The sequence below is a fragment of the Panthera onca genome, chromosome C1, assembly GCF_046562875.1.
Source record: "Panthera onca isolate mPanOnc1 chromosome C1, mPanOnc1 haplotype 2, whole genome shotgun sequence".
Classification (NCBI taxonomy): domain Eukaryota; kingdom Metazoa; phylum Chordata; class Mammalia; order Carnivora; family Felidae; genus Panthera; species Panthera onca.
Genome location: NC_138346.1, coordinates 28,330,237 through 28,355,997, shown reverse-complemented (window position 1 = coordinate 28,355,997; position 25,761 = coordinate 28,330,237). Strand labels below are relative to the sequence as shown.

Below are 25,761 nucleotides of genomic sequence, written 5' to 3'. Positions count from 1 at the left end.
AAATGGGTGAAAGTAGCTCTACGGTATTAGAATCAGAGTTCAGAGTGAAGGTTAAATGTTTAGTTTCTATTGTACGATGTAAACATTTCAAGGTTTACTTGGGAAGATCACAGTATTAAAACCCTGTGGGACATGCCTGAGAGGCTCTTGAAGTAGGAAGGAAAGTAGGAGAAAAAAATTTCTAGGGATTTGAAAATAGGAAAGTAGGATTCAGTTAGAAAATGTCTCTAAGCTTAGTCTCTGAACATGTAAATAGTGCACAAGCACCTTGCAAAAACAGAGCAAGGCCCACCGGCAAGAGAATTCTTAAAAAAAAAACAAAAACATTTATTTATTGTTGAGAGACAGAGCATGAGCAGGGGAGGGGCAGAGAGAGAGAGAGAGAGAGAGAGAGAGAGAGAGAGAATCTGAAGCAGGCTCCAGGATCTGAGCTGTCAGCACAGAGCCCAAAGCAGGGCTTGAACCCACCAACCACAAGACCATGACCTGAGCCAAAGTCAGATGCTTAACAGAATGAGCCACCCAGGTGCCTCTAGGGTGAGGTGAATTCTTATGCAGAGATCAAATGAGCGCTTTACACCCAAATACTCCTAATAAGAAAGTGTCATGGATTCATCAAGGTGAAGGAGGGTCCAAAGAAGGAGGGTCCAAAAAGCCAACTAAGGATCCTCACACATATCTGCTCTTCTTAGTGTGTGATCCAGGTGAAATTACAGGGAAAGAGCACCTTCTTAGAGAGACACCTCATAGCTTATGTTTGAAAAGGTTAGAGACGGTGTGACCAGCATATGTCACTCAGAGGCAAACCAGAGGCTTTGACAGGAGGGTAAGTGGACACTGGAGAAAAAGTTCTTGATTTGCCCCAGGAGAATGTGGCCCTGTGCAATTTGTCCAAGAGATTCAGAACAGGTTTCCTAATATATTTGTTAACCTTTTTATTGTGAAATAAAGTTGATAGAGTTAACCACATAAAGCAAATAGGCACAAGGCACTCTTGTAATTATCACCCATGTCAAGAAACAGACACTGGAAGAACCCTTCAAGCTCTCCAAGTGCCTGTCACAATCATACTCTGCCCTTGCCCCCATTAATTATTACCCAAGTAATAATTATATTATAGGTGCATCCCACACCCTATAGCCTTGATAACAGAATTTAAAAACATACCCATCTCCCCAAAGGATCCAGGAATTAGTGACCCTAGCACTCTACTGCCTTCATTTGCTTCTAACCCGCACCTGTCCGTTAATGCTAGCCTTAAATTGTGAAATAGGTCTCTAGCATCCAGAGAGCCATTTTGAAAATGACAGTATTCCAACACATTCTACAGAGCCAGTGGGGGTGGGGGTGCTGTGGGGTCGGGGGTAATGGAAAGGAAGGAAAGGACCAATACATTCTATTGGTAGAAAAGGAAGATCACATCTAAAGGCCCATCTCAGAGACAGTCTCACGAGAAGTCTTCATACTGCATAGCGAGCCATATCAAACAGTGTCTTTCTCTACTCAAGTGAATTGCTTGCAAAATGCTGTTACAATGCCAACAGGACCTGGTTTGATGAGATTGCCAATGGCCAAATCTGAGGCAATTTAAATATCAAAATATATTATGATAGTGTTAGATTATAACCCATTGAATAACATTTTATTTATTTATGGGCTCATTAGCCCATATTGATATGACTGAATGAAAAAATAAGTGGGGATGTCTGTGTGTGCCTGGGTCGCTCAGTTGGTTAAACATCTGACTCTAGATCTTGGCTCAGGTCATAACCTCATAGTTTTGAGATCAAGCCCTGCATCAGGCTCTGTGCTGACAACATGGAGCCTGCTTGGGATTCTCTCTCCCTCTCTGCCCTCCCCCTGCTTGCATGCACGCTCGCTCTCTCAAAATAAATAAACCTAAAAAAATAAGTGGGAAGAAGGGACAATTGCTCTTTACAGTCAAATGTAATATTTATAATATATATGACAATTACAGAACATACGATGGAGTTATAAAATCATCAATGGACGTTAAACTATGGGCACACTGTGAGAATGAACAGTATAGTTACATAGCATCTCCCTACATGTAACTTCTGCTCAAGAAGGGGAAAATAGTAAATTCACAGTGGAGAAGGCCAATGACTACCTTATCCTAATGAGCAAAGCCAGCTTCACCAATATTGGGACAAACTAATATATGTCCTTCTCCCTTTTTCCCACTGTAGTCCACTGTGGATACTATTATCACTTCAATGGTATTTCTGCCAGAAATGCAGAACTTGAATCTAATTACAAGGCAACATCAGATAAACCCAAATTGAGGGACATTCTACAAAATAACTAGGCTGTACTCTTCAAAAATGTCAAGGTCTAGAAAGACAAAGGACGGCTTGGGAACTGTCATAGGCAAAAGGAGGCTTAAGAGATGACAACTAAATGATATGATCCTGGATTGGGCCTTCAAAGGAAACCTGTAAAGATTATTGGAGCAGTTGCTGAGATTTGAATAGGGACTGTATCGTGTTATATTAATGTTACATTTCCGGACTTTGATAATCCTATTGTGGTCACATTAAGAGAATGGCCTTGTTCTTAGGAAATACACACTGGATTATCTAAGGGTAAAGGGGCACAATGTCTTCAAATCCCTCTGAAATGGTTCAGGAAAAAAATGTGTGTGTGTGTGTGTGTGTGTGTGTGTGTGTGTGTGTGTAGGAAGATGAGAAACAGAATAACAAATGGTGCAAAAGTAAAAAATAGGCAAGAGATTATGGGACTTCCTCATACTATGTTTCTGTAAGTGTGAAATAATATCAAAATGAAAAGTTACAAACAATGCTATGCTGTCTACATACATTGAGTCTGAGATACCATCCAGAGTTATTCAAGTTTCTTGTTCCAGAGGAATTAGCAGTTTGGATGCTGTCTCCCTAATATTAAGAACAGGGACTATGAAATAAAATTTGATAGTAGACAGGTAATAAAGGTACAAAATTTTTATCAGTATTTGTATAAACACTCAAAGTCATTCTTAATATTTTTTATATTAGTTTCCTATCTTACCTCCTGAACGGAACAGACAAGACACTTAATTTGGAGGAACTTTTCATGATAGAAATATTCAAGTGCAGGATGGGAAACCACTCGTCAGGAGTGACTTAGGAGGACTGTATGTATCCGGGAAAAGTACAGGGGAGCTGTGATTCTAACTGTGAAGATTAATTTTTAAGTATTTTCAGTTAAAATTCTACTTAAGAAACAGTGCTTGCAATTTAGGGAGTTTCAAAGTCTGGAACCCCTGCCTTCTGTCCCTGGATCCTGCCGCCTTCAGTGTTCTGCAAAGCCAACAGTCATTTTCCAGGTCAACAGTTCTGATCCTGATGTTGTTACAAAATAAACCATCAGCCTCTGGATGTATTGGTCAGCAGCTGTTCATTTGCTAATTATTTTAGGACATTAACTGGTTCATGGCCAAATACAGATCCTGATAGACATGGGGGCGGGGTTTGCAGCCATGATCACTCATCTGATCAACTTCAGGATGTTTGTGAGTGCTGGAGGGACTCATCCAATCCAATGTCATCACTCTGTTCCATGTGATGCTTTCTTCCTCCATCTAAACCTGCAAAAGGGCAGATCTAGGAGAAAGAGCCCGAGCTTTGCTACAAGGATTCCTGGCTTCCAGGCCAAAATGGCCATTGATGTATCGTGTAAGCCTGATCAAAGCGCCTCTGGAGGCCTGTTTCCTTCCCCATAGTACATGGGTAATGCTGGGATGCTGACCAGCCTTTCTCCAGGTGGGAAACCTCCTTCCCCTCGTCCCCTGGGACCCACCAATCCCCATCCATTCTTTCCTCTTCTTGGAGACCCTGCTCCCTCCACCCAGTGCCATTGCCCCAGTTCAGAACCTCATCATTTCCCACCTGAAATATTACAATACCCTTACAACTGGCCTTCCTTCCTTGATTGTGGCCACCACTCCCTCCTCCACTACTATCCGTTCTTCATAAAAGCTGTGCTATTTTTTTAATTAAAATATGATCATGTCCCTCTCTGTCTTCCTATTAACTTACATGATCATACCTATACTCCTTACCATGTGCCCAGACTTGATTCCCTAATATTCCAGTTACCCCTTTGTTCTGTCTTTGGTCTTCTTTCCCCTTCACTGTAGGATCTACCTCTTACTGTTCACATACCCATTTCCCCCACAGTAAACTCCTTCAGGGCAGAGACTTTTTAAGATCGAATTCCTGTGCCTAGGACTTAGCACGGTGCCTGGTACCTAAAATATACTCGATAAATAAAAACCCAAGACTAGTCGTTAGCACTTGATTTTAATTAACATTAACAGTTCAGATGAAGAACAGACTAGAATAGTGTTTAATAATCAACTTCTGAAAAATCACATTTTATAGAAGGGAAATAAAACAGGCCAACAGAAGTCCAAAAAAGGTACAGCTTGCATTATTGCACTTGGAAGAAATACGCTGCTCAGGGTAGCAGAATACTCAGGCCACACAAGGCTGGGAGGATGAGACAAACACAGGGGACAACCCCCAGGTAGTATTTATTTTGGATTACAAATGCTCCGGTGGCCTCAAAAATATTTAGCTTTTTCCAAACATTCAAGAAGAGCTCATTACAAAAGTGACTGCGGCATCTCCAACACGTTTTAGTCACACCTATGCTCTTCGTCCCAAATTACAGGCAAGTTTAACATAACAGCTCTACCTCCCGTAATGGGACATCTGATACACCAAAACCACCCAGCGCCCGGGCCACGGAGAGTGGGGAAGGGAGTGAATTTTTACTTCACATATGTTTTAGGGAACGATACTGTGACTAGAGGTTACCCTTTCAAGCACTCTTCATTTTGGTCATTTGTATGGGAACATGAGAAAAAGTGACAATGAGTACAAATGAGTATTAAAGTAATTCCTAGGCTACTAGTAGAAAATAAAATAAAATTTTAAAAAGTCCCCTGCCACGTTCACGAGGGTGGCCTAACCATATGTGTAAGAAAAAGGCTGTAAACTTATAGAAAAGATACACTCTGGCTTCTAAACAAATTACAAAATTGATTTTACCTTTACCCTTGAGTGTTATACAGGAAAATGTAAACCAGTGGACCTAGTTACCAAAAAAACACATATCCTCCTTAGGTGAGGGACGGCCTTAAAGTTTGGCCTGAGCTAGTTTTATATTCAAGTTTTCTCCGAGTTTGTCCATGAACTCAAACGTATTCAAGTAGTCAGAACGCTGCACGCTAATAAAGGAGGAAAAAGAAAAGAAGGTTAATTAGTTGGTCTGTGATCTGGGAGCAAGCAGAGGAAAAGTCCTAGAAATGCTACGTAGGTGACATTTTATTTATGTCTAGAAGAAAACTATTTAATGTTAACAAGCTATAAATGTATGGCTGATGACTGTGCCCAAGGCAGATGGGGCTGACCCAGGCTATAGACAGCAGGCCCGCACGCACCTTCATAGGATGTCTCTTGCCCTGAGTCTTTGGGGGTGAAACTATCAGAGAGGTTCAGTTCAGACTAATGCTTGGGAGACCGAAATCATCCCATTTGTTATTCCTCTTCTTAAAAATAACAAAACCACTGGCCGCAGTCACTTACTGGATAAGGCATGAGCCTCCTTAAAAAGAATAAAATCTATTCAGCGTACAGCCATGCTTTTATCTACATTCCCACAAATTGTTACATGTCCTGAAAAAAGGTTTAACGCTCTTATTTTTATCATTGTCTTACTTAAAAACAATGTATATATAAGGGACTGGCTAACAAAACCATGCTGATAGGTGCCTATTTGAATAGGCTACAAAGATGGGGCGCCCGCGTGGCTCAGTCAGTTAAGCATCTGACTTCGGCTTAGGTCATGAACTCGCGGTTCGTGAGTTCGAGGCCTGTCTCGAGCCCTGTGCTGACAGCTCAGAGCCGGAGTCTGCTTTGGATTCTGTGTCTCCCTCTCTCTCTGTTCCTCCCCCAGCTCGCACTTTCTCTATCCCTCTCTCAAAAATAAAGATTAAAAAAAATTTTTTTTCAAGTAGGCTACAAAGGTAACAAACTGATAAGAACATTTGGAACACTGTCTTCCTGCTAGAAATTTAGGAAAGAAGTAGTGACTGAGTGAATCTCCATCACTGAGGTATACTGACCTGAACTGAGATCTCTGAGCATGCATGCTGGGGACATGAAATGGGTGCTAAATTTTAGTAGGGTTTCTTGAAGTGAGTCATAGTGAGCAACTCTGAGGGAGAGGTTTCTCTGATTAGCAGCCAATCCAGCAGGGATATGGGTTACCATGTTCTCAGAAAAATCCTGGGCAATACATAGACCTTGAATATCTGACTGTCGGTTATAGATAATTATGAAAGGGACTATGACCAGTGGGCATCTAATTCTTGTGCTGTTACTTTTCTTATCTGTAAACTGAAGAAAACAATAGCCTTGGAGGTCCCTTTCTTTCAACCGCCTATACTTTCTTGTTAAATAAAAACGGAACCTTGTCATCCAATAACTGTCAACTAGATCAGAGGTCAGCAAACTGCAGTTTGGCTCATGGACTCAATCCAGGATACAGCCTGGTTTTGTACATAGTTTAATTGGAACACTGCCACATCCATTAGCTTCTGTGTCATTGGTGACTGTTTTCCTTCCACAGTGGCAAAGTTCAATAGCTGTATAGTTTTGAAAAGGCTCTATGTTCCACAAAGTTTGAAATGCTTATGGTAGACACTTTACATATAGTTTCTGTTGACCTCTGAACTAGGTAGTAAATAACAATTTGTATATTTCTGAAAAGCACTGATGTTTTTGAGCCCAATAAAGATAAGTGGTAATTTGGCCACGGGGCTCAGGGAATCTCATACTTACTTGGGCAAACCTTTAATACAAGCAGCCAAGTCCTTGGTCATGAAGCCAGCCTCAATGGTCTCAATACAGACTTCTTCCAAAGCCTTTGCAAAGAAGCTGAGCTCTTTATTGTTATCAAGCTTAGCTCTGTGGGCTAATCCTCTGGTCCAGGCAAAAATGGAAGCTAAAAAGGCAAAACAAAACAGCACTCAGACCAGACCAAGAGGGATTCCCAAATGTTTCACAGTTTTCAAAAACAGAACAATTATTTTTTCTTTTTGTTTAGGTGACTGATTCCATTAGATGTTATCCACATAGGCTATAAGTTTTATAAGAATTGGAAATATTTTGGGGTGCCTGGGCGGCTCAGTCGGTTAAGCACCCAACCTCAGCTTAGGTAATGATCTTGTGGTTCATGATTTTGAGGCCTGCGTTGGGCTGAGAGACTTGGAGCCTGCTTCGGATTCTGTGTCTCCCTCTCTCTCTGCCCTCCCCGGCTCGTGCTCAGTCTCCCCATCTTTCTCAAAAATAAGCATTAAAAAAAAAAAGAATTGGAAATATTTTACTGAATAGAAACTTTAAAAAATGCCTTTTTGTAGAGGAGATGTCTTGGGTTTTGTTAGAGCCTTAAAGCACATTTTCACAGTGTGCTTGTAGCACTTGAAGCTTAAGGGATTTACTAATTTGGAATAGGTCACAATCTCTTCTCTCTCTTGTCTATGTTGGCCTCCCTTCCTCTTTCCAAACTGTAATCTCTTTTTAAAGTGCCGCCCTTGAAACCCAGTTAGAAGGATCTATCTGTGTGGCTTTTAGATTCTTAGCCATCTGGGACGTTTCGCTGTACCAAAGGAAAAGGAAAATGCTTGCTGACAACATTCTTCTCTGTAATGTACATTCTACCACAAAACGGAAAAGCATATACTACATTGTGTATATTTCAAGAAGCACATTCATGGGAGCCTGGGTGACTCAGTCGGTTAAGTGCCCAGCTCTTGATTTGGCTCAGGTCAGGTTTGTGAGATTGAGCCCCGTACCGGGCTCTGTCCTGACAGTGTGGATCCTGCTTAGGGTTCTCTTCCCCACCCCCACCTCCCTGCCTCTCTCTCAAAATAAATAAATAAATTAAAAAAAAAAATAGTACATTCAAACAGCTCTTATTAGAACAGACCCGATGCTTGGTGAGGACTTTATATACAAAGCATTGGGTAGCCAGAGGAACATGTCTGATTTCCTTCAGAGATCTCCACTCGCTGGCTGGAAATCAACGTAGCAGAAAACACTATCTTACCAATGGGATTGGTGGACGTCTCTTGTCCTTTCTGATACATGCGGTAGTGACGTGTTACAGTCCCATGGGCAGCCTCCGCTTCCACTGTCTTGCCGTCTGGACAAACCAGCACGCTGGTCATCATGCCAAGGGAGCCATAACCTGTATGCGGCAGAGCGTGAAGTACTGGGTACAAGTGTGAGAAGAACACTGGGTCTCTCGGAGAGGAGAGGTCTCAGCAAACCAAATAAACATAAGCATGTGTAGTCATCACCGATCCTTCTGCCTTTCAGAAAGACGGTCTCTGCTCCACACCCCAGGATCAGGGAGTCTGGAGGGGCTGCATTTCTTCCTCACTTATCTATCTCAGAAGCACCTGCCCCATGATGGAGAGCTCAGGGTCCACCTGCTTATACTGCACCCTAGTGCTGGGACTTCCTCGCTACTGGGGCTTGATTTTCTTATCTGTAAAATGGGAATAAAAGCACCTCCTTCATCGGGTTGTTGTGAGAATTAGATGAATATACATATATTTGTGAATATATGTGAAAGGACTATATATTAACATTCCTTAGAATAGTACCTGCCACAGAGTAAGAGCTCTCAGTATATTGCTGCTATTCGTATGTGCAGATGCTCTGCCGTTCTGGGAAAATAAAGATTAATGGGATGTGTGTCCTGCCATCTTTCTGCTCAGATTCACTGAGGCTGGAAAGAACAGCAGGTTGAAAACAGGATGAGATGATCCAAGCACATCCCTCTTGCCCTTGCTGTCTGTAACAGCCCCACGAACAGTCCTATTCTGTCAGAGAAGGACATTGCCACTTTTAAGTCCAGAAAATTGATTTTCCATCTTTTATTCATTTTTTTTTACCTTTGAATTCAAAGAATATTTTCCTCCATTTTTGCTACCTCCCAATAGCCTCTGTAGAGTTAATAATGCAAATGTATCATAGGCTGTTACTTCTGTTTTCTGGCTTGACAGTACATAAATAAACAGTGGTTTTGTTTGCTTGTTTGTTTTCTTTTAAACTCATCTTTGAGTATCGTTAAAACTTCTGCAAGGGATTAGTAGCTCCTTTCATATCATTGTGTTGGTCTGAGGCTTTAGTAGACTCTCAAATGTTTATTGGTTGGAGAAGGTCAGGAACCATATCCATAGTGAGTGTGTCGATCTTTAATACTAGGAGACACTCAGTACCACTGTCAAAACTGGGGACAAGAAATGGTGTGAGTCCAAAGTAGTTCATACTCTAGAAAAGAATGCACGTGAGGACGGCCTTGCTGCCTTTTGACTGTTCAGCTGCACTGAGGTCTCATTTATCTATAGGCTCTGCTCCAGGTATCTCATCAGTGCATTAATGGACAATACACTTCAGAAGTCCTATTCCAAAGTCCTTTGAAATATCTTGACAACATCCCTCCAGAGACACTCTTCGCTGCTACAAGGACATTTAGAAACAGTGGAGAGATTTGGGTCCCTTTCCAAGAAATCCAAAAAAACAAGGAACAGTTTCCTTTATCCACCGTGGAAGCCTCGTAAAGCACCACTCCTTCCTCTATGTACTCAGCACAAAGGATTAGGAGGATGTGGAGAAACAGAAGGAGAGTAAAGAGAGTCGTCTAAGTCATTTATCGGACATCAAACTTCTCTTTAACTGGGTTCATCTACTGATTTTCAAACTGGTAGGAGATACTTAACTTTTCATAAGAGAAAAGAAAAAGTAGCACTTCCTGGGGAAAAGCAAACATAATTAAGGTTAACACACCATTTATCAGGGAAGATTCGAGTTTGCCATGGGTAACTGAAATTGAAGGGCAACTTGGTACTGAAGCAATCGGGGCAGAGAGAGTTTCTGCCGATCTGGCCCTTCCCTCTGGCATGGAGCCCCCGGTTCTTGGAATTTCTGTGAACAGCCCGGGGGCTTCTCTGCTCAATTCCTTGTGTCAGCTGAGAAGATGGAATAGAATGGCCTGCACTGCTGACACTTTGTGATTTTACAAACAATGGGCTGCGAACTAGAGAGCTATCCCGCATGACCAACGTGATGCAGGCTGAGTTCCACCTCTACTTGGTCCCTCAGCTCCTTACCTTGGGCCACGGAGTCCGACTGCACATCGCCGTCATAGTTCTTACAGGCCCAGATGAAGCCCCCCTCGGATTTCATAGCTTGGGCCACCATGTCATCAATGAGCCTATGCTCATACCAAATATTTTGGGCTTCGAATTGGGATTTGTACTGCCTAAGAAGCAAGAGAGAAAAGGGAATTAAAAAGGAACTGGTTTTGGTAGGGACAGCACCTGCTTCTCCGAAGGGGGTGGGGATGGGGCTAGAAGCAGCATTTTTTAGTGGCAGCAGCACAGACTTGAGAAGCTGATAGACCTAAGCTCAAATCCTGCCCATTTTCTAGCTGTCATCCCCCAAGTCCCCTGCCTGTCAGAGCAATTTCACCTCCTTTGCAGAGATGTGAGAATGTCCCCAGCATTATTTTTAGTTTTCACTACACTGCTGATCAGATTCTAGAGACATAGCTTACTTTAAGAATGTAATAATGTATCTCTTGGGAAACTAGGACAGCTCCTGGAGTTGGTATGGATGGGTAGCAGAAGAGGAATTAAGATGTCTTAAGAAAGATACCTAAAATCCAAGCCCTGGCCTTAACACGTGCACCTGAAAGGGAGTTGTGCCATCTTAAAAGTTAACACATGCTCCCGTGTTGTTGAACCTGAAGCTGTTATAAAAATAGACTTGAGTTCAAATAGCCCCCGCAGAGTTCTAAATCACAACAGGCTTCAGAAAGAGTGAAAATGTGCCCAACTTAGAAACTCATATATTTGAAAAATCAGAATTTTCTTTCTTTCTTTTTTTTAAAGATTTTATTTTTGAGTAATCTCTACACCCAACATGGAGATTGAACTCAATCCCGAGTTCAAGAGTTGCAGGCTCCACCAACTGAGCCAGCCAGGTGCCCCGAAAAATTAGAACTTTCTATCAGTCACAGGGCACCTGCATTCAAATATTAAACAATTCTGGCTCTGAAAAAAATAAATGTGGGACCCTTATTTGAAAACATTTACCTTGTAAAAGCAACTCAGAAGTGCTTTTGTTTCATGTCTGTTAAATCTTAGTTTTGCCCTTAACTTTATGAGACAGAGATGGTTTTCATTCCATTTGTCCCAGAATCAAAGGGATAAGGATGCAAATTCTGTACTACAAATGCCAGCTTATTGTAGAAAAAGGAAAAAAGGAAAGAACTGTAGTTACTTGTCATATATTTCCTGAAAGATGTCTTTAAAACGTCCATCATATTTCTTCAGAATAGTGTTTTTGGTGCTCAGATACAAAGGCCAACTCTTAGACAGAGCCATCTGGAAAGAACTGTGTGCAAAATCTTCAATCGACTTATCTTGATTGTACATCCCCATGGCAACACCACCACCTTCTGTTGGGGGGACACCAATGAGAGGAGAAAGGAGAAGGGTAAATGGGGTAGAGTTGTAACAAGTCCAAATCCACCTACCACCACCCAAGCACCCAATCCCCAGCTCCCGTGTCCGGGCCCAGGCTTCCAAAAGTCCCAGCCAGGCTTCAAACGTGAATATTCCATGAGTTCCTGGGGCAAGTGATTGGAACAAAGTCACCTCTCAGTAAGGACATTCTAACTTGTTTTGAAAGGGCAATAGAAGAGAGAAAAACATGGTCTATAGGATCCTGAAGATACCAAGATACGAAAAACTACTGATATGAACCAGAAATACACTCAAGAGGGGGTGAATATCTAGGCTGTCTTTCACACTTTTATTATTTTTTTAAGTTTATTTATTTTGAGAGAGAGAGAGAGAGAGGGAGCATGAGCAGGGGAGGGGCAGAGAGAGAGAGAGAGAGAGAGAGAGAGAGAGAATCCCAAGCACTGACAGTGCAGAGCCTGATGTAGGGCTGAAACTCACGAACCGTGAGATCATGACCTGGGCCGAAATCAAGGGTCAGATGCTTAACTGACTGAGCCATCCAGGTGCCCCTGCGTTTCACACTTTTAAAATTTCATGTGTTTTAAACTCTAAGTGTGTGCTCCATCCTCAGCCATTGAAAAAAATTTGCATTTCAAATACTGAATGAGAATTCTCCTAATTTCCTGGAGGACACTGAAGATTCATACCCCACTGGCAGAAATAATTATGTTACATGTAACCACTAGTGTTTCACAACTCTTTATTAGTTGAACTCTGTAATTACCGGAAATTTAGAACTTGAATCTGTGCCACTGCCCAAGGCCAATTTAGCCTCAAAATGTGCAAGGCCAAATCCTGCAGGACTAGATTCTATTAAAATGATATTATTTAGAGGAGGCAACAAGAACACAGGCTAAGTAGGCTTTGAGCTTTTGTTTGTGTGAGTGCTTTCAACAACTTCAATAGTGGATAAAGAGGTTTCTCTGTTCTTTCAGCAAACTTTGGGTGGCATTTGCCATAACGAACCTTTGAGACAGCAGGTGGGCAAGAAAAGGCAAAAGACAAACGTTCACTTAAACCGGATAACTACTCGGACCAAGAAGAAAATTCAGCACATCTATAACGCAACCATTTTCAATACAAACCCTACCAGAGCAAACAGGCAGATTACATGATAGGTGACATGGGATTATTAATGTCTGATTCATACAATTTATGCACAACAGATTCCTGCCAACCTTCCCTCCATGTTTTAAGAGAAGTGCAAGTATCTACCTGTCTTTGCCCACATGCGTTTCCAATTAAGTGGCTAGTCTCTCTTGTGTCTTTATTCCACACCGTGGGAAGGCACGGAAGTCAATTACTTCTCCATGCTAGATTTTGGGTCCTATAGAAATGTTGTAGATTCCAGGTTGTATTTTTGGCAGCCACATAACTAAGTTTTAAGGAACAGCAATGACATTGTCTGAATGATCTGTAAAAAATTAAAAGAGGGAGCTCGCTACGGACCTACCTTCAAAGTTATGTACCAGGTATGTCATTTTTTTGGATCCATCACTTGACGTGTAGGTTATCTCTACTTTTCCAGGCCCAGGAACGACAAAATCAGTGGCTCTATACTGTGAAGGGGGTGGAAAAGGTATAAAGAAAATAAAATAGCATTTCAAGAATTGTAAGAAAAACAAAAATCACAGAATACAGAGCTGGAAGATACCTGGGCAAAAAGGGCAGTGTGGCTCAACCTTCATATATTTGAGAGATGGGGAAAAAAAGGTCCAGAGCTTTCCCAAAGCAAGTTAATCCTAGCGTACGTTGAAAACCAGTATTTACTGGCTGCCTACCATGTACAGGGCAGTTTTCTGAGCATTGATAAAAAGAGAATAACATCAAGCAGTTTCTCTTAGGAAGCTTATAACCCAACAAAGACATACGAAAGTGAGAAGCAACATAAGAGCTTTCAAATGGCAGAAAAGGGACTTAGATAAGAAATGCAACATGATGACAGAGAGAGAGAAATGACCATGACCTGGAGGTCAGGGAAGTCTTCCCACAGGGGGGGTGACAGCACACTAGCTACAACATTGATGGTGGTGAGACACAGCTAATGCTTTGTCCTCACTATACGACAGGCGCTTTAAGTGACTGACTACAATCATCTCATTTCATCTGAGTATTACATTGGTCCTACAAGGAAGGAACTGTGATATGGTAGAGAGAACACATCTAACACATCTAGGGTCTAAAGACTTGGGATCCGATTCTTAGACCCACAGGACTCAGTCTACTATAATTCATGGTTGTTATTACTACCAACACCAGTCCAGGATTTATCCAAAAGCAGCAGTGATTGCGGAAGTAGCTGTGACACTTTGGTGGCCCTTAGGAAAGGACCTTACGAGGACAGTCATCTTGCTCACCAGAGTGAGCTACTCTAGGGAAACACGTGCCCAGCCCATACTGGGCATCTGTCAACTTTTGCTGCACTGTACCCTCTTTGATGATTTAAATTAGAATAGTTTCACAGTCAGGTACCAGTCAACCCTACTTACTTATGTTTGTATAGAGTAACACTGACAACAGCTGGTAGAAGAGCTGTAAATATCTTTTCTACCGAGAGTGTGTTTCTGCCATGTAAAGTCCTTCCCTATGGGTGGTCATTTATTCCCATTTCTCAAAAGGAAGACATGGAGGCACCAAAGCACCACGGATACTTTGTAGAGGTTTATGTACAGTTAAATGATTAGGGTTGAATCAACCTGAGGCTTAGAATTTTCAATCTGGACTTTAATAGAGAATGACCATTCTTCCAAGTGACTGATACCAAAACAATTCAGACAGGCGGGAGGAGGGGGATGGGGGAGATGAAAAAGACACCACTGCGCTCAGAAGAACTTAAAAGCAGTATTCCCAGGATTGGTGAGTTTGTAGCGCTGCGGTCTACATTTTCTCTCCGGGGTCTCCAGAGGGACCTGTGAAAGGTGTGGCCAGGACGAAGGGGTAGTTTGAACCACAGGGTGGAGCAGAGTGAACTGACCCTCAAGGACTGACCCAGTGACTCTGTCCCCAGGAACAGAGTGGTCAGCCCTGGCCACACTGCTTTTGAGAATGGCTATGTCGAAGCCTCTGGATCTCAGTGTTAGAGGTTCTTGTTTGAAAGGCTCTTTCAAGACATAAGCTGTGCCTGTTTCGGCAGTATGTATACTAAAATTGGAACGATACGGAGAAGATTAGCCTGGCCCCTGCACGAGGATGACGCACAAATTCGTGAAGCTTCCATATTTTTACAGAGGGTTTCTGGAGGGGAATGGGCTAAATGGGTAAGGGGCACTAAGGAATCGACTCCTGAAATCATTGTTGCACGATATGCTAACTAATTGGATGTAAATTTAAAACAACAACAACAACAACATAAATAAATAAAGCTAAAAAAAAAAAAGACATTAAGCTGCTTTTTATGAAAGACTGAAACCTCTCTTTCAGCACCGTGTTTGTTCAGTTGGCAATTTTTCTGTTTAACTTGGCAATGAGCCGACTTGTGTGAAAGTACAGAAACTATACTTTTTTTTGTCCCCCCTGTAGGAAAAGGAATATTTTAAAGAGAATGCTTTCAACTACTGCATCAGTTTTCTTTTTATGTATAAAGTCATGTTCAGTACAATCTTTGGTGGTTCTCAACCCTGCCTGCCTTCTGGAATCGCCTGGGAGCTTTAAAATGCCTGAAGCCCATGGAATTCTGATTCAGTTGGTGTAGGGTAAAACTCATGCACTGGAATTAAAACAAAAAAACCACATTTGTTTAAAAAGCAAAACAAAACGAAAACTGAAAAACCCAGAAAGGGATCTTATTGCATAGCAGGGCGAAGGACGACTGAACTGGTTGAACCATGGGAAAGGACACAAAAATGGCAATATAATACAGTTTAAGTGCAAAAACAGATACAGGAAGAAAAAAACCCATCTGAAAAAAAATCACTTGTGTTGACACAGGTACCTATCTGTAAGTTTATCTATATTTAGGTATACCTAAATGTGCCTAAATATACAGATATACACATACACATTTCTCAATTTGGCATCTCGCTTAAAGGGAGTAGACACCAAAAGAATAAAACAGAAAACCAGAACTTCTAGGCAGCCACAGGTCAGGAAAAAAAAAAGCATGGAAAACCAAATCATGCCAACATGACTTACTTGATCCCCATAAGCATGACGACCTATGATGATAGGTTTTACCCAACCGCTCACAAGACGGGGGATATTTTTGCAGATGATAGCTTCCCTGAAGACAGTGCCGCCCAGAATATTTCGGATGGTGCCATTTGGTGACTTCCACATTTGCTTCAACTTGAACTCCTCAACCCTCTTCTCATCGGGGGTGATGGTAGCACATTTGACCCCAACGTTGTACTTCTTTATAGCTTCTGCAGCATCCTTGGTGACCTGGTCACCGGTGGCATCGCGATTCTCTATGCCTAAATCATAGCTGGGAGGGAAAAACCGTGAAGTATAACTCTCCAGGCAAACTGATGAGTGATGGAGGTACTATGGTCTACGGTAACTCATTAGTTACCATTCTACCACCACGCACCATTCTATGCATGGTGATGGCACGCGGAGCCTGCCCCGCAGAACGTGATGGCTCAAAACACACCCAAATCTGCCGACTTTTGGGTCAGTGCACCCTGGACACAGAAGATGGTTGTCAACCAAACAAAGCACAAAGAGAGGCTAAGACTCTGGGCCTCACCTGCCTGTGGTGTGGGAAGACGTCTAGAAGGCACCTGAATAGAAACCATTGTGCTCTGGCCTTTTGTGTGCTCTTTACCATAAAGAGGCAATAATAGCACAGGAGCAGACTTCCATAAAATTAGCATAAAAACAGAAGCCTAAGCACCTTATTTTTTCCTTGGTAAATATTGTGTGTAAAAATAAAGGGGTCAGAGGGTTTAAAGGGTTTTTTGTATTCAAGTGCTGGGAGCTATACATGTGACAGCTCACTCAGAGAGTTATAGCTTAATATACACCAACTCCCAGGCCGCAGGTTATTCAGAACTGGAAAGAGTGCTGATTGTTCATCAGGCACAGAGAACAATCAAAGGCTTATCTAAAGTATGAAACAGTTTGTCAAAAACAGGAGAGACAAAACGGTGACATGACATAACAATTCGTGTTGTTTTCTGAGGCTTTAAAAACGTTTTTCAGCTTTCAGAACTTGTGAAACCATTAACACTTTGTTTTTCAGTTCCTTTTAGTTTTTGTTTTCCTTTCCTTAGCTATCCCAACTTACAGTGTAAACGCCAAGGTAGCAATCTTAAGGTATTTCCAAATAAAAATTATTCCAAACTGCTTTGACCTTGGGTAATTCACGGAAGTCTAACAAATCCATGGACTCTCTTATCTTCTGGCATAGGAAATGCTGAATGTTTACAAATGTCTAATCCTAACTCAACTAGGGACTGCAGTCAGCACTTTTCATGTTCGTAGGAACCATTTTTCATCAGCAGCATCTACCAGCAAAATAGTGGAATTTTTGTTTCTCTTTTAATATTTCTAACAGAAAAGAATGAGTAAGTGGTCTGGACCCCTGTATAGCCTGCAGAAAACAAAACAAACAAATCACTCCACTCCCCTCAAAAAGAACCCATGATGTAATAATAGCAATTTTGAAACAACTTAAAACTTGTTTGAGCCTCCCCAAATTCTTTACTCTGCAGCTAGTCACTGTTTTCCTTCTAGGCATAATGACTGTCCTCAAAAAAACTTTTTTATAACGTTTATTCATTTTTGAGAGATGGAGAGAGACAGAGTATGAGTGGGGGAGGAGCAGAGAGAGAGAGGGAGACATAGAATTCGAAGCAGGTTCCAGGCTCTGAGCTGTCAGCAGAGAGCCTGATGCAGGGCTCGAACCCACGAATCGCTAGATCTGAGCCGAAGTCGGATGCTTAACCAACTGAGCCACCCAGGCACCCCATAATGACTGTCCTTTAAAAGTCCTTATGCCCCTAAGGCTAATGAGGCTTAAAGCTTCTTTGCAGCTATTATACAATTTGCAAGAACTCTGCAAATTCACTTATTGCCATGTCAAGTCCTGAAACAGGAGAGTGCTCATAAAATGCTTCTTTAACCCACTTGGATGATGTTTTTTATGCTTCATTTCCTGTATGCTTGGTGGACCTCTGCAGGTATTTGCTTCTTCGCATGGTTGCAATATAGACCTTATCAACTCCTGAGGCTTAGAATAATTAAAAAGGGTGTCTAGTGACACCACGTGAATGAAGTATCTACACCTAAGCAAACAACAGGTCCTCAGGATACAGTCTTATGAATAATTCCGGGTCAATGCAAACACACTTAGAGGTGCCAGTAGTCCGTCTGAACTGTGTCGGTCAACATTTTGCCATGCCAGGCTTCAGCCACGGCCCCGTTGGAAAAATTCTGTCTCTACCTTGTTCAAATGCACACAGAGCATGAGCAAGGTTATGAAAATCACAGGGAACAAAGCAGAAAGAATTCCACAGAGACTTTCATGCCTATTTCCAAACATGGTAAAGACAGGGCAAAGGCTCAAATCTTTAGAACACGAAAGGTTTAAGGGATTGTCTACTGAAAGGTGGGGGTTGTGTTAGATAATTTCAAGTGTTCTTTCTGTGCTACAGTTGTGTGAAAAGGGCAAGAGCCAAGGAATGAACAGGCAGAGAGGTCCACTGACTAGTTAAGCAGAGTGATGGAAAACAGCGATAGAAAGGACAAAACTGTGTGAACTACATTTACTTTACTGTTCGGTAGAGAATGTACCTCTATTATTTTCCCTTCCACTGATACCTTGTGCTACTCTTAACCACGGATTTATATAAATAGAAGAGGCTTAGAAAGAGCTGAGAATCTTTGTTCCCACCACAATTCTCTTCTGTGGAACAATGACAAGTCCAGTTTTTCTAGCAATATGTTAAAATTAAAACAGAAGATTCATGCATAGGCATCCCTCCCTCAAAAGTTTTATTCCTAAGATACAGCGCTAGCTCTGTGAAACAGCTAGTTATATCCTGAAATCACTTAGATTATGCTTTCTGAGCTTGCTGCTTGGAAGACTGATTCATTTACCTGTGTAGGTCCAGTTCCACGTAGGGAAAAATGAGTTTTTCTTTAATCAACTCCCAAATGATTCGTGTCATTTCATCTCCTTGCATCTCTACCACAGAACCGCCACGGATTTTTTGAGACATTTTGACTTCAAGAAAACTCTCAGAAGAACAAAAGAGAGGACACAGGTCTTCTCGTTTATTTCACTATAGTATAAAAACAAATTCAAACATTTTGGTGACTCCTAAACACGAAACTGCATAAGAAACTGTAACAATATATTTACCATTAGAATTCAGCACGTTCTCTGTAAAAAGCACTGTTATGTGCTTCATGTGTGGTTTTTGAGCCAGCCCTCACAACCCTGTAAGCTGGAAATTATTTTCCCAATTTACTTTGACAGAAGGAAAAGAACTTTCTCAAGGCTGTCCCATTAGAGCGTGGGGGAACCAGATTCTAACATGTCCTTAATGATGTAATCACCACTCCTGATGGGTCATCTTATAAAATGAGATTATTTCTGCAATACCATGTCTAGTTGAATCCTTCTATCCAACTTCTCATCTTACTGTACCCTCAAAATGAGCAAAATGATAGGTGCCAGTATTTCCCCTCCTTTAAGAGGTTGTTTTATTTTAAAACAAAACAAAACAAAACAAAACAAAAGAGCGTCTGACTCTTGATTTTGGCTCAGGTCATGATCTCATAGTTTGTGGGATCAAGCCCCATGTCGGGCTCTGTGTTGACAGTGCAGAACCTGCTTGGGATTCTCTCTCTCGCTCTCTCTCTCTCTCTGCCCCTCCCCTGCTCATGCTCTCTCTTGCTCTCAAATAAATACACATTAAAACAAACCAACCAAAATAAAACAACTATGATTGAAGGGATTCAATGAGTTCTTATAAACCACGTTTAAGACTAAAAGTAAAATATGAAAAATTTCTGGTGGAATTATGTTTTCCTAGAGACAAAATGGATATTGGGGATGTCACACTAAATATAGAAGTGATTTCTCAATTTAGAAAAATCTGTATATAGAAGGGCTGCTGCCCAGGACCTAAGCATGTCCTGTCCTGTTCCTCAGTATCCTAACTCCTGGACTGTTCCTGGGCAAATGTAAGCTGCCAGAAGGTAGGACAGAGAAATGGAAATTTTCCAGGAAGAGAGGTCTTCCTGGGATGTGAGGGTAGCAAATGCAAATTAATCTGATTCCCAGAAGGAACAGGGTACACCCTCTGGAAGAAGTCAAACTATGAGGCTTAACGGAAAACCGTGTCCTGGGTGTGTTTCCAGAGAGGAGGAGGGGCCCTGAGTCCACTGCAGGTAGGTATCTGTTCCCTTTCATGAGGCTCTAATGGAAACTCTTTCCCCAGGACAATATAACTGAAAATTGCTTTTATCCTCTGAAGTTATCAATAAGACTGAGGCCTGAGAACTGATTTAAGCAACTATTAGGTAAGGGGCTTATAAGCAGTATCACTTGACAAAGTTGAACTGAAGTAATTTGACCTTTTTTTTTTTTTTTTTTAAGTTTCTTTATTTTTGAGAGAAAGAAAGCACAAGTGGGGGAGGGGCAGAGAGAGAGAGAGAGAGAGAGAGAGAGAGAGAGAGAATATCCCAAGAAGGCTCCACATTGCCAGCATGTAATTTACAAGTGTAATTTACAGTGGAGCTTTATATGATTCAGTCATGCTGAGCCCACTGTCACATCTGTCCTTGTATTTAAAACAAAACAAAACAAAACAAGAGGCAGCAAACTTATCTTAGTCTTGATACAGTTCCATGGCCACATTCCTACATAATATTATATAAGAGTTATGACTTGGCTATTTTTCCTTAATGGCAAATACAATTGATAGGTCATATAGCATCCTTGAAATTTTGATACTGAGTAATTGCATTTTTAAAACTACTTCCTTCTCAGTCAAAACAAACATTTACTGCAGTAATTTTTCTGTATCTTATAATGCATAACTGAAACATTTCAGGAGTTCCTCACATTATCCATTAAAATTTTACCACGTCCTAACTAAAAAAGTAAAGTCTTTTTGGGGTGCCTGCGTGGCTCAGTAGGTTAAGTGTCCAACTCTTGATTTCAGCCCAGGTCATGATCTCATGGTTTGTGAGTTCCAGTCCCACATCAGGCTCTGCACTGACTGTGTGGAGCCTGCTTGGGGTTCTCTCTTTCTCTCTCTCAAAATAAATACATAAACTTAAAAAAAAAAAAAAAGATAAAGTTTTTTTTGTAGACCATTGTTTCTTTCAAGGTCGGATATTATTTCTTTTAGACTTAAATTCCATGGGGGTAGGCTTCAGGCCCCACTGGATTCATTTCTCTAACCCTTGCTCCCCAGATTCTCCCTCTCCACCCAAACCCTGACTTCAGAAGGAAGGACTTTTCCAACAGGCCAGTTTAGTGACTCTGAAAGCAGGTGAATTCCCATCTCCTGACACACTTGTGTAATTGCACAAGATACACCTGGACTAATACAGAGTAGTTTAAGGAGAAAGTTGCTTGAGCTTAATTTTCTTTTCATCAACCCCAAATTTTTAGCCACATGTTTTTTAAAAAGCAGAGTTCATGAACTACAATAATTTCTCGGCCAAAAATGGTCTCTTGCAGAGAAGAGCTGTGCTGAAAGAAACAAGGAAGCAGTTGCAGTTTGTTGTTGGAAATATCCCTGACTCATTCCCTTGCAGTGCCTCCACCTACTCAAGACCTCCAGGACCAATTAAATGCAGCATTGCCACATCAAGAAGTACAGAAGGGGAGAAAGTACTAATTCTCACCTTTACAACTTCTAATCACCCCAACTTCCTTCAATCTTGCAGACTCAGATGAGTGCAGTTAATTTCCTAAAACAAAACAAAAGAGGAATAGAAAAACTTAACGATCAAAATACGCCTGTCAGGAGGACTTAGCTGTTTTTAATACCGGCCAGACAGCCCAGTTTATCTGGTTTAAAGTACAGAGCTGAGTGTACCCAGTGGAACAAAGGCCAGTTTTAGGTGCGCGGGCACCTACCAAATAAAGGTTAAGAGCGCACAAATATCTCTGCCTGCCCACACACTGGAGGGCACGTCAGTGGGCGCGTCCCGGGTTCGTCGTCCGTTAGCTGGTCTTGGGGTTTGCACGTCCTTAGGTGACGCTGTGACCAGCGGGCTCTAGGCCTGCATGCGTCCTTGTGGCCGTTGTGCAAGAGGGCTGCAACCACGCTCGCTCCGCTCCTCTCTCCAGGTCTGCAAGCCCACCCCTTCCTTCTGCTGCGCAGGAACCTTTAAACCTCTGGCGCCAGTAGCATGCCGGGGGAACTGGAGATCCGCTTGGGGGCGGAGGGGTCTCCTCCACCTCCTCTCCTCCACCTCCACTCCACCCCCTCCACGCCCCCGAGAGGACGCTTCCACTCTACCGCACTGCTAGTTCCAGCCACCTGAGTTCGCTGCACACGCCCAAGTCCATGGCTTCCACCTTTCTTTGCATGCAGCTCCCCACTGCCGCACGTTTTCTTCTCCCTAAACCCAAAACTTAGTCTTCCACTCATACAGGCATTCTCCCACCTCTCGATTTTCCTTTCTGCATGCAAACCCGGCCTTCTTTGTGTCACTGCAAACAACTCTGTGCCGCTCAATTTCACCTTTCCGAGACCAAGAGCGGGCCTTCTCCACATTCTGGCATCTAGGACCTTCTTCCCCACGTCTCTTTCCCATACACAGGGATCCAGCACCTTCCTCCTCCCCACGTCTCTTTCCCACTCCCAGCCTGGATTTTCCCCGCTTCCTTTCGACCAGGGCTCGCCGCTAAATTTCTCCCTCCAGACCCAAGATCTGAGCTTTCTTCCTTTTTTCCCCACTCCAGCCATTGGCGGGCTCTCAGAGCCTCCCCGCAAAAGCCAGGGGCCCGAGCTGCCCCTCGAAGTCTGCGGTTACCTGCAGGAGAAGGTACGCGGGAGATTAGCCGGGGGCGCCACAGCCACTCACACGTTGAAGCTCACAAGGGTCTACACTGGTAATGCCAGCTGGGCCCCAGCTGTTTCGGCTTCTGACACCGCCTCCGCACCAACCCAGGAGGCGGCCGACAGGGCGGAGCCTTGGCACCAACACGCTTTTGTCCCCTCCCAGGCCCGCCCCCTCAGCCCACCCTCCCGGAGCCCCGCCCCCTCCACACCGCCAATCATCGCGCGCCGATCGCTCTGGGTGGGCAGGGCCGGGTCCCGGAACTTCTGGGCGAGATCTGCTGCTGCCTTCTCTAGGATCGCGGTGTGGGAAGGGGTCGCAGCGCCCCCTAGACTCGGCCCCGGAACCCGGCCGCGGAAGGACGTGAATGACATTTGCAGTCCTGCGACCAGGGAGCGCCAGGGCTGTAGTCTAAGACCCACGCCGCCTAGGGCCTTGCGGAGTGAGTTTCCAGGTTCTCAGTGACTGCAAAGGAAAGACTTCCGGCGCTACTTCGGTGTGCGGTAGACCGGAACGAGCCTTTGGCAGAAGGAGGAGTGTGGGCGGGGGTAGGCAGTATGGGGTCGCTTTGGGGGCTTCTCGGAGCAACTAGAATGCAAAGAATTAAATACACAGGTAGGCATGCCACGGTAAATTTCCGCTACTACGTCTTCAGAACTTCTGTACCTATATTTCTAATTACTGCTAAGTACATACTATCAATAAGCCCAGGTGTCATTTGCATTAGAAGATAAATATAGGAGATTATTGTCTGGATTCCAGTGAAGTTGGAATAAAGATGTGAAGCCTTAGGAAACACTGGAATAAAAAGATTCTGTCAGCTACAGGAATTATTTTTGTGTATTCCTTACTCTTGAAAACATGGGGGAGGGGCATTTTAGACAGTGGCTTGTAGTGGTTGTAATGCTTGTATATTACTGCCCAGGATTCAGTGTCCCAAAACTTATTTTAAAAAATTTTCTCGGGGCGCCTGGGTGGCTCAGTCGATTTAAACAGCCCACTTTGGCTCAGGCTCAGATCATGATCTTGGGGTCGTGGTCCTTGGGTTCCAGCCCTGCGCTGGGTTCTGTGCAGACAGCTCTCTGCCCCTGCGTCGTTCTCTCTCTCTCTCTCAAAAATGAATAAGCATTAAAAAATAAATAAATAATAAAACATTTTTTTCTCTAATATCGGATTACAATTACTCTGAAGATAAACCGGTATGAAGGTCATTGCACAAGGTACATTTTGAACACTAGAGGGCACTGGTATTTTTCCCAAGAGAAAAGTAAAGGGGGGGGGCGGGGGAGGGGGGGAGGGGGATACATAGCATTGCATGTGCTGATTTTTTAAAAAATATTTTATTTTCAAGTAATCTCCACACCCAAGGTGGGACTCAAACTCACAACCCCTAGATCAGGAGTCACATGCTATGCCACTGAGCCAGCCAGGTGCCCTGCACTTGATTTTTGAAGTGGATTAATGGAAAGTAGCAGTTACCTCCATTTATTCTTGTAGAAATGATTATAGAGGTATATAAGCTTGTATTTTCATCTAGAATCTGAGATCCAAAGTCACCTGAGATTGTAAACTTACTCTCATTTTATATCAGGTTCACCCTTTGCCTACTACTGAAAGTATATTCTTTCTTGTTTCAGAAAGGATTTAGGGAAGCCTTCAAAATAACACAATATAGCACGATAAAACACATTGAATATATGTGAGGAAAATGAGGAAAAGGTAGAATACATATAGTAAATTATACAGAACCAAGATGAATTGAATCACAAAATGTATTCCATCAGATCCTAAACACTTCTAGAGATGGGCTGCAAATTTGGCTCTGAGCCACTGTGGGACACTTATGGATGGGAATCTCAGCATCCTAAAACAGTGTTTCCTAAGCCAATAACACAGCCTTTTTCACTGAAAATATTTTCTTGTAGGTCCCTAGAATTGGTTTTTTTACTGCATATATGTATATGCAAAACTAGGTATATATATGCTCCTTATGCTGATAGCTCTTATACAACTAAAAAATAAATTTATAGACAAAATGACTAGAAACAAAACTATAAGATAATACATTACCCATTGACAACATTAACTAAATGTAACACATGATGTTTGCTTACATTCTTGCTGTTTTGAATTTAGCTTGCCTATTCTGGGTGTTGTGTGAGAATTCATTTAGCACACCATTTTTCTGTTTTGTTAATATTGCATGCCTTGACATCTTTTGTTTTTCATTTGGCCAATGAAAAAATCTGGATATTTTAATAGGAGCTGGTCCTATTTACTGTTGTACACACAAATAGAAACATGGGCTATGAAATTTCTGTCAGTATTTGGTTATGAGACACTCATCCAGATAACAGGATTGTCAGAAATAGTCTAAGGCATTTGTGTTTTCATTTTGATGATCTAAAAAAAATGCAGTGCAACATTCTACCTTGTGGAAATTCACTTTATTGACATTTATTGGCCATGAAGATTATGGGAGAAAGGACAGTAAAGGTGATTTCTGGGCATGGGGTTTGAGTGACAGGGTGCCCTTCAACAAATACAGAGTCACAGATTTTCATGAGTTGAGTTTAAGATGTGTTAAATCTGAGATGCCTGTGGGACAGCCAGATAGAGATGTTATGGAGGCATTTAGCTGCATCTGCAGTTCAGGAGGGGTGTCTGGGCTAGAGAGAGAAATCTGAGACTCTTTAGCATTGTTATGGGCTAAAGTGTGTGTCCTTCTTTCCCTCAAATTCGTATGTTGTAGCACTGATCCCTAGTACCTCAGAACGTGACTGTGTTGGGAAAGAGGACCTTTAAAGAGGTAGTTAAGGTTAAGTGAAGTGATATTGGTGGACCCTAATCCAATCTGACTAGTGTTTTTTTTAAAGTTTATTTATTTTGAGGGGGGAGGGGCAGAGAGAGAGAGAGAGAGAGAGTGTATTAGAGCACTATCATAGAGCACTATCAGTGCAGAGCCTGGCATGGAGCTTGAACCCACAAACCATGAGATCATGACCTGAGCCAAAATCAAAAGTCAGACGTCAGATGCTTCACCAACTGAGCCACCCAGGTGCCCCTGGACTAGTGTCTTTATAAGAAGAGGAAGTTGGGACACATGTGCATGCACGGAGGGATGATCATGTCAAGAGGCTGCAAGAGGGTGGCCATTTATTGGC

At 42.5% G+C, this 25,761-nt stretch overlaps 1 protein-coding gene and 1 non-coding gene across 4 annotated transcripts; one reads left to right on the top strand and one right to left on the bottom strand.

The window, feature by feature from the left end:
- Positions 1-4,303: 4,303 nt before the first annotated feature.
- IDH1 (isocitrate dehydrogenase (NADP(+)) 1) lies at positions 4,304-22,728 on the bottom strand. 3 transcript variants are annotated; one of them, XM_060623286.3, is made up of 10 exons: positions 22,622-22,728; positions 21,434-21,499; positions 18,668-18,852; positions 15,758-16,049; positions 13,080-13,185; positions 11,382-11,559; positions 10,208-10,359; positions 8,137-8,277; positions 6,870-7,032; positions 4,304-5,254 (listed from the first exon to the last, which is right to left on the bottom strand). In XM_060623286.3, the coding sequence occupies exons 3-10, from the start codon at positions 18,787-18,789 to the stop codon at positions 5,164-5,166; spliced, it is 1,245 nt and encodes a 414-aa protein (XP_060479269.3). In that variant the 5' UTR covers positions 18,790-18,852; positions 21,434-21,499; positions 22,622-22,728; the 3' UTR covers positions 4,304-5,163. The 3 variants fall into 3 exon arrangements, with proteins under 3 accessions (XP_060479269.3, XP_060479268.3, XP_060479270.3); XM_060623285.3 differs by having other exon boundaries at positions 22,571-22,725; XM_060623287.3 differs by lacking the exon at positions 22,622-22,728 and adding an exon at positions 21,669-21,889.
- Positions 14,746-14,850, top strand: LOC132673988 (U6 spliceosomal RNA). The gene has a single exon (XR_009608317.3). It is a non-coding gene; the product is annotated as a U6 spliceosomal RNA (small nuclear RNA).
- Positions 22,729-25,761: the final 3,033 nt, after the last annotated feature.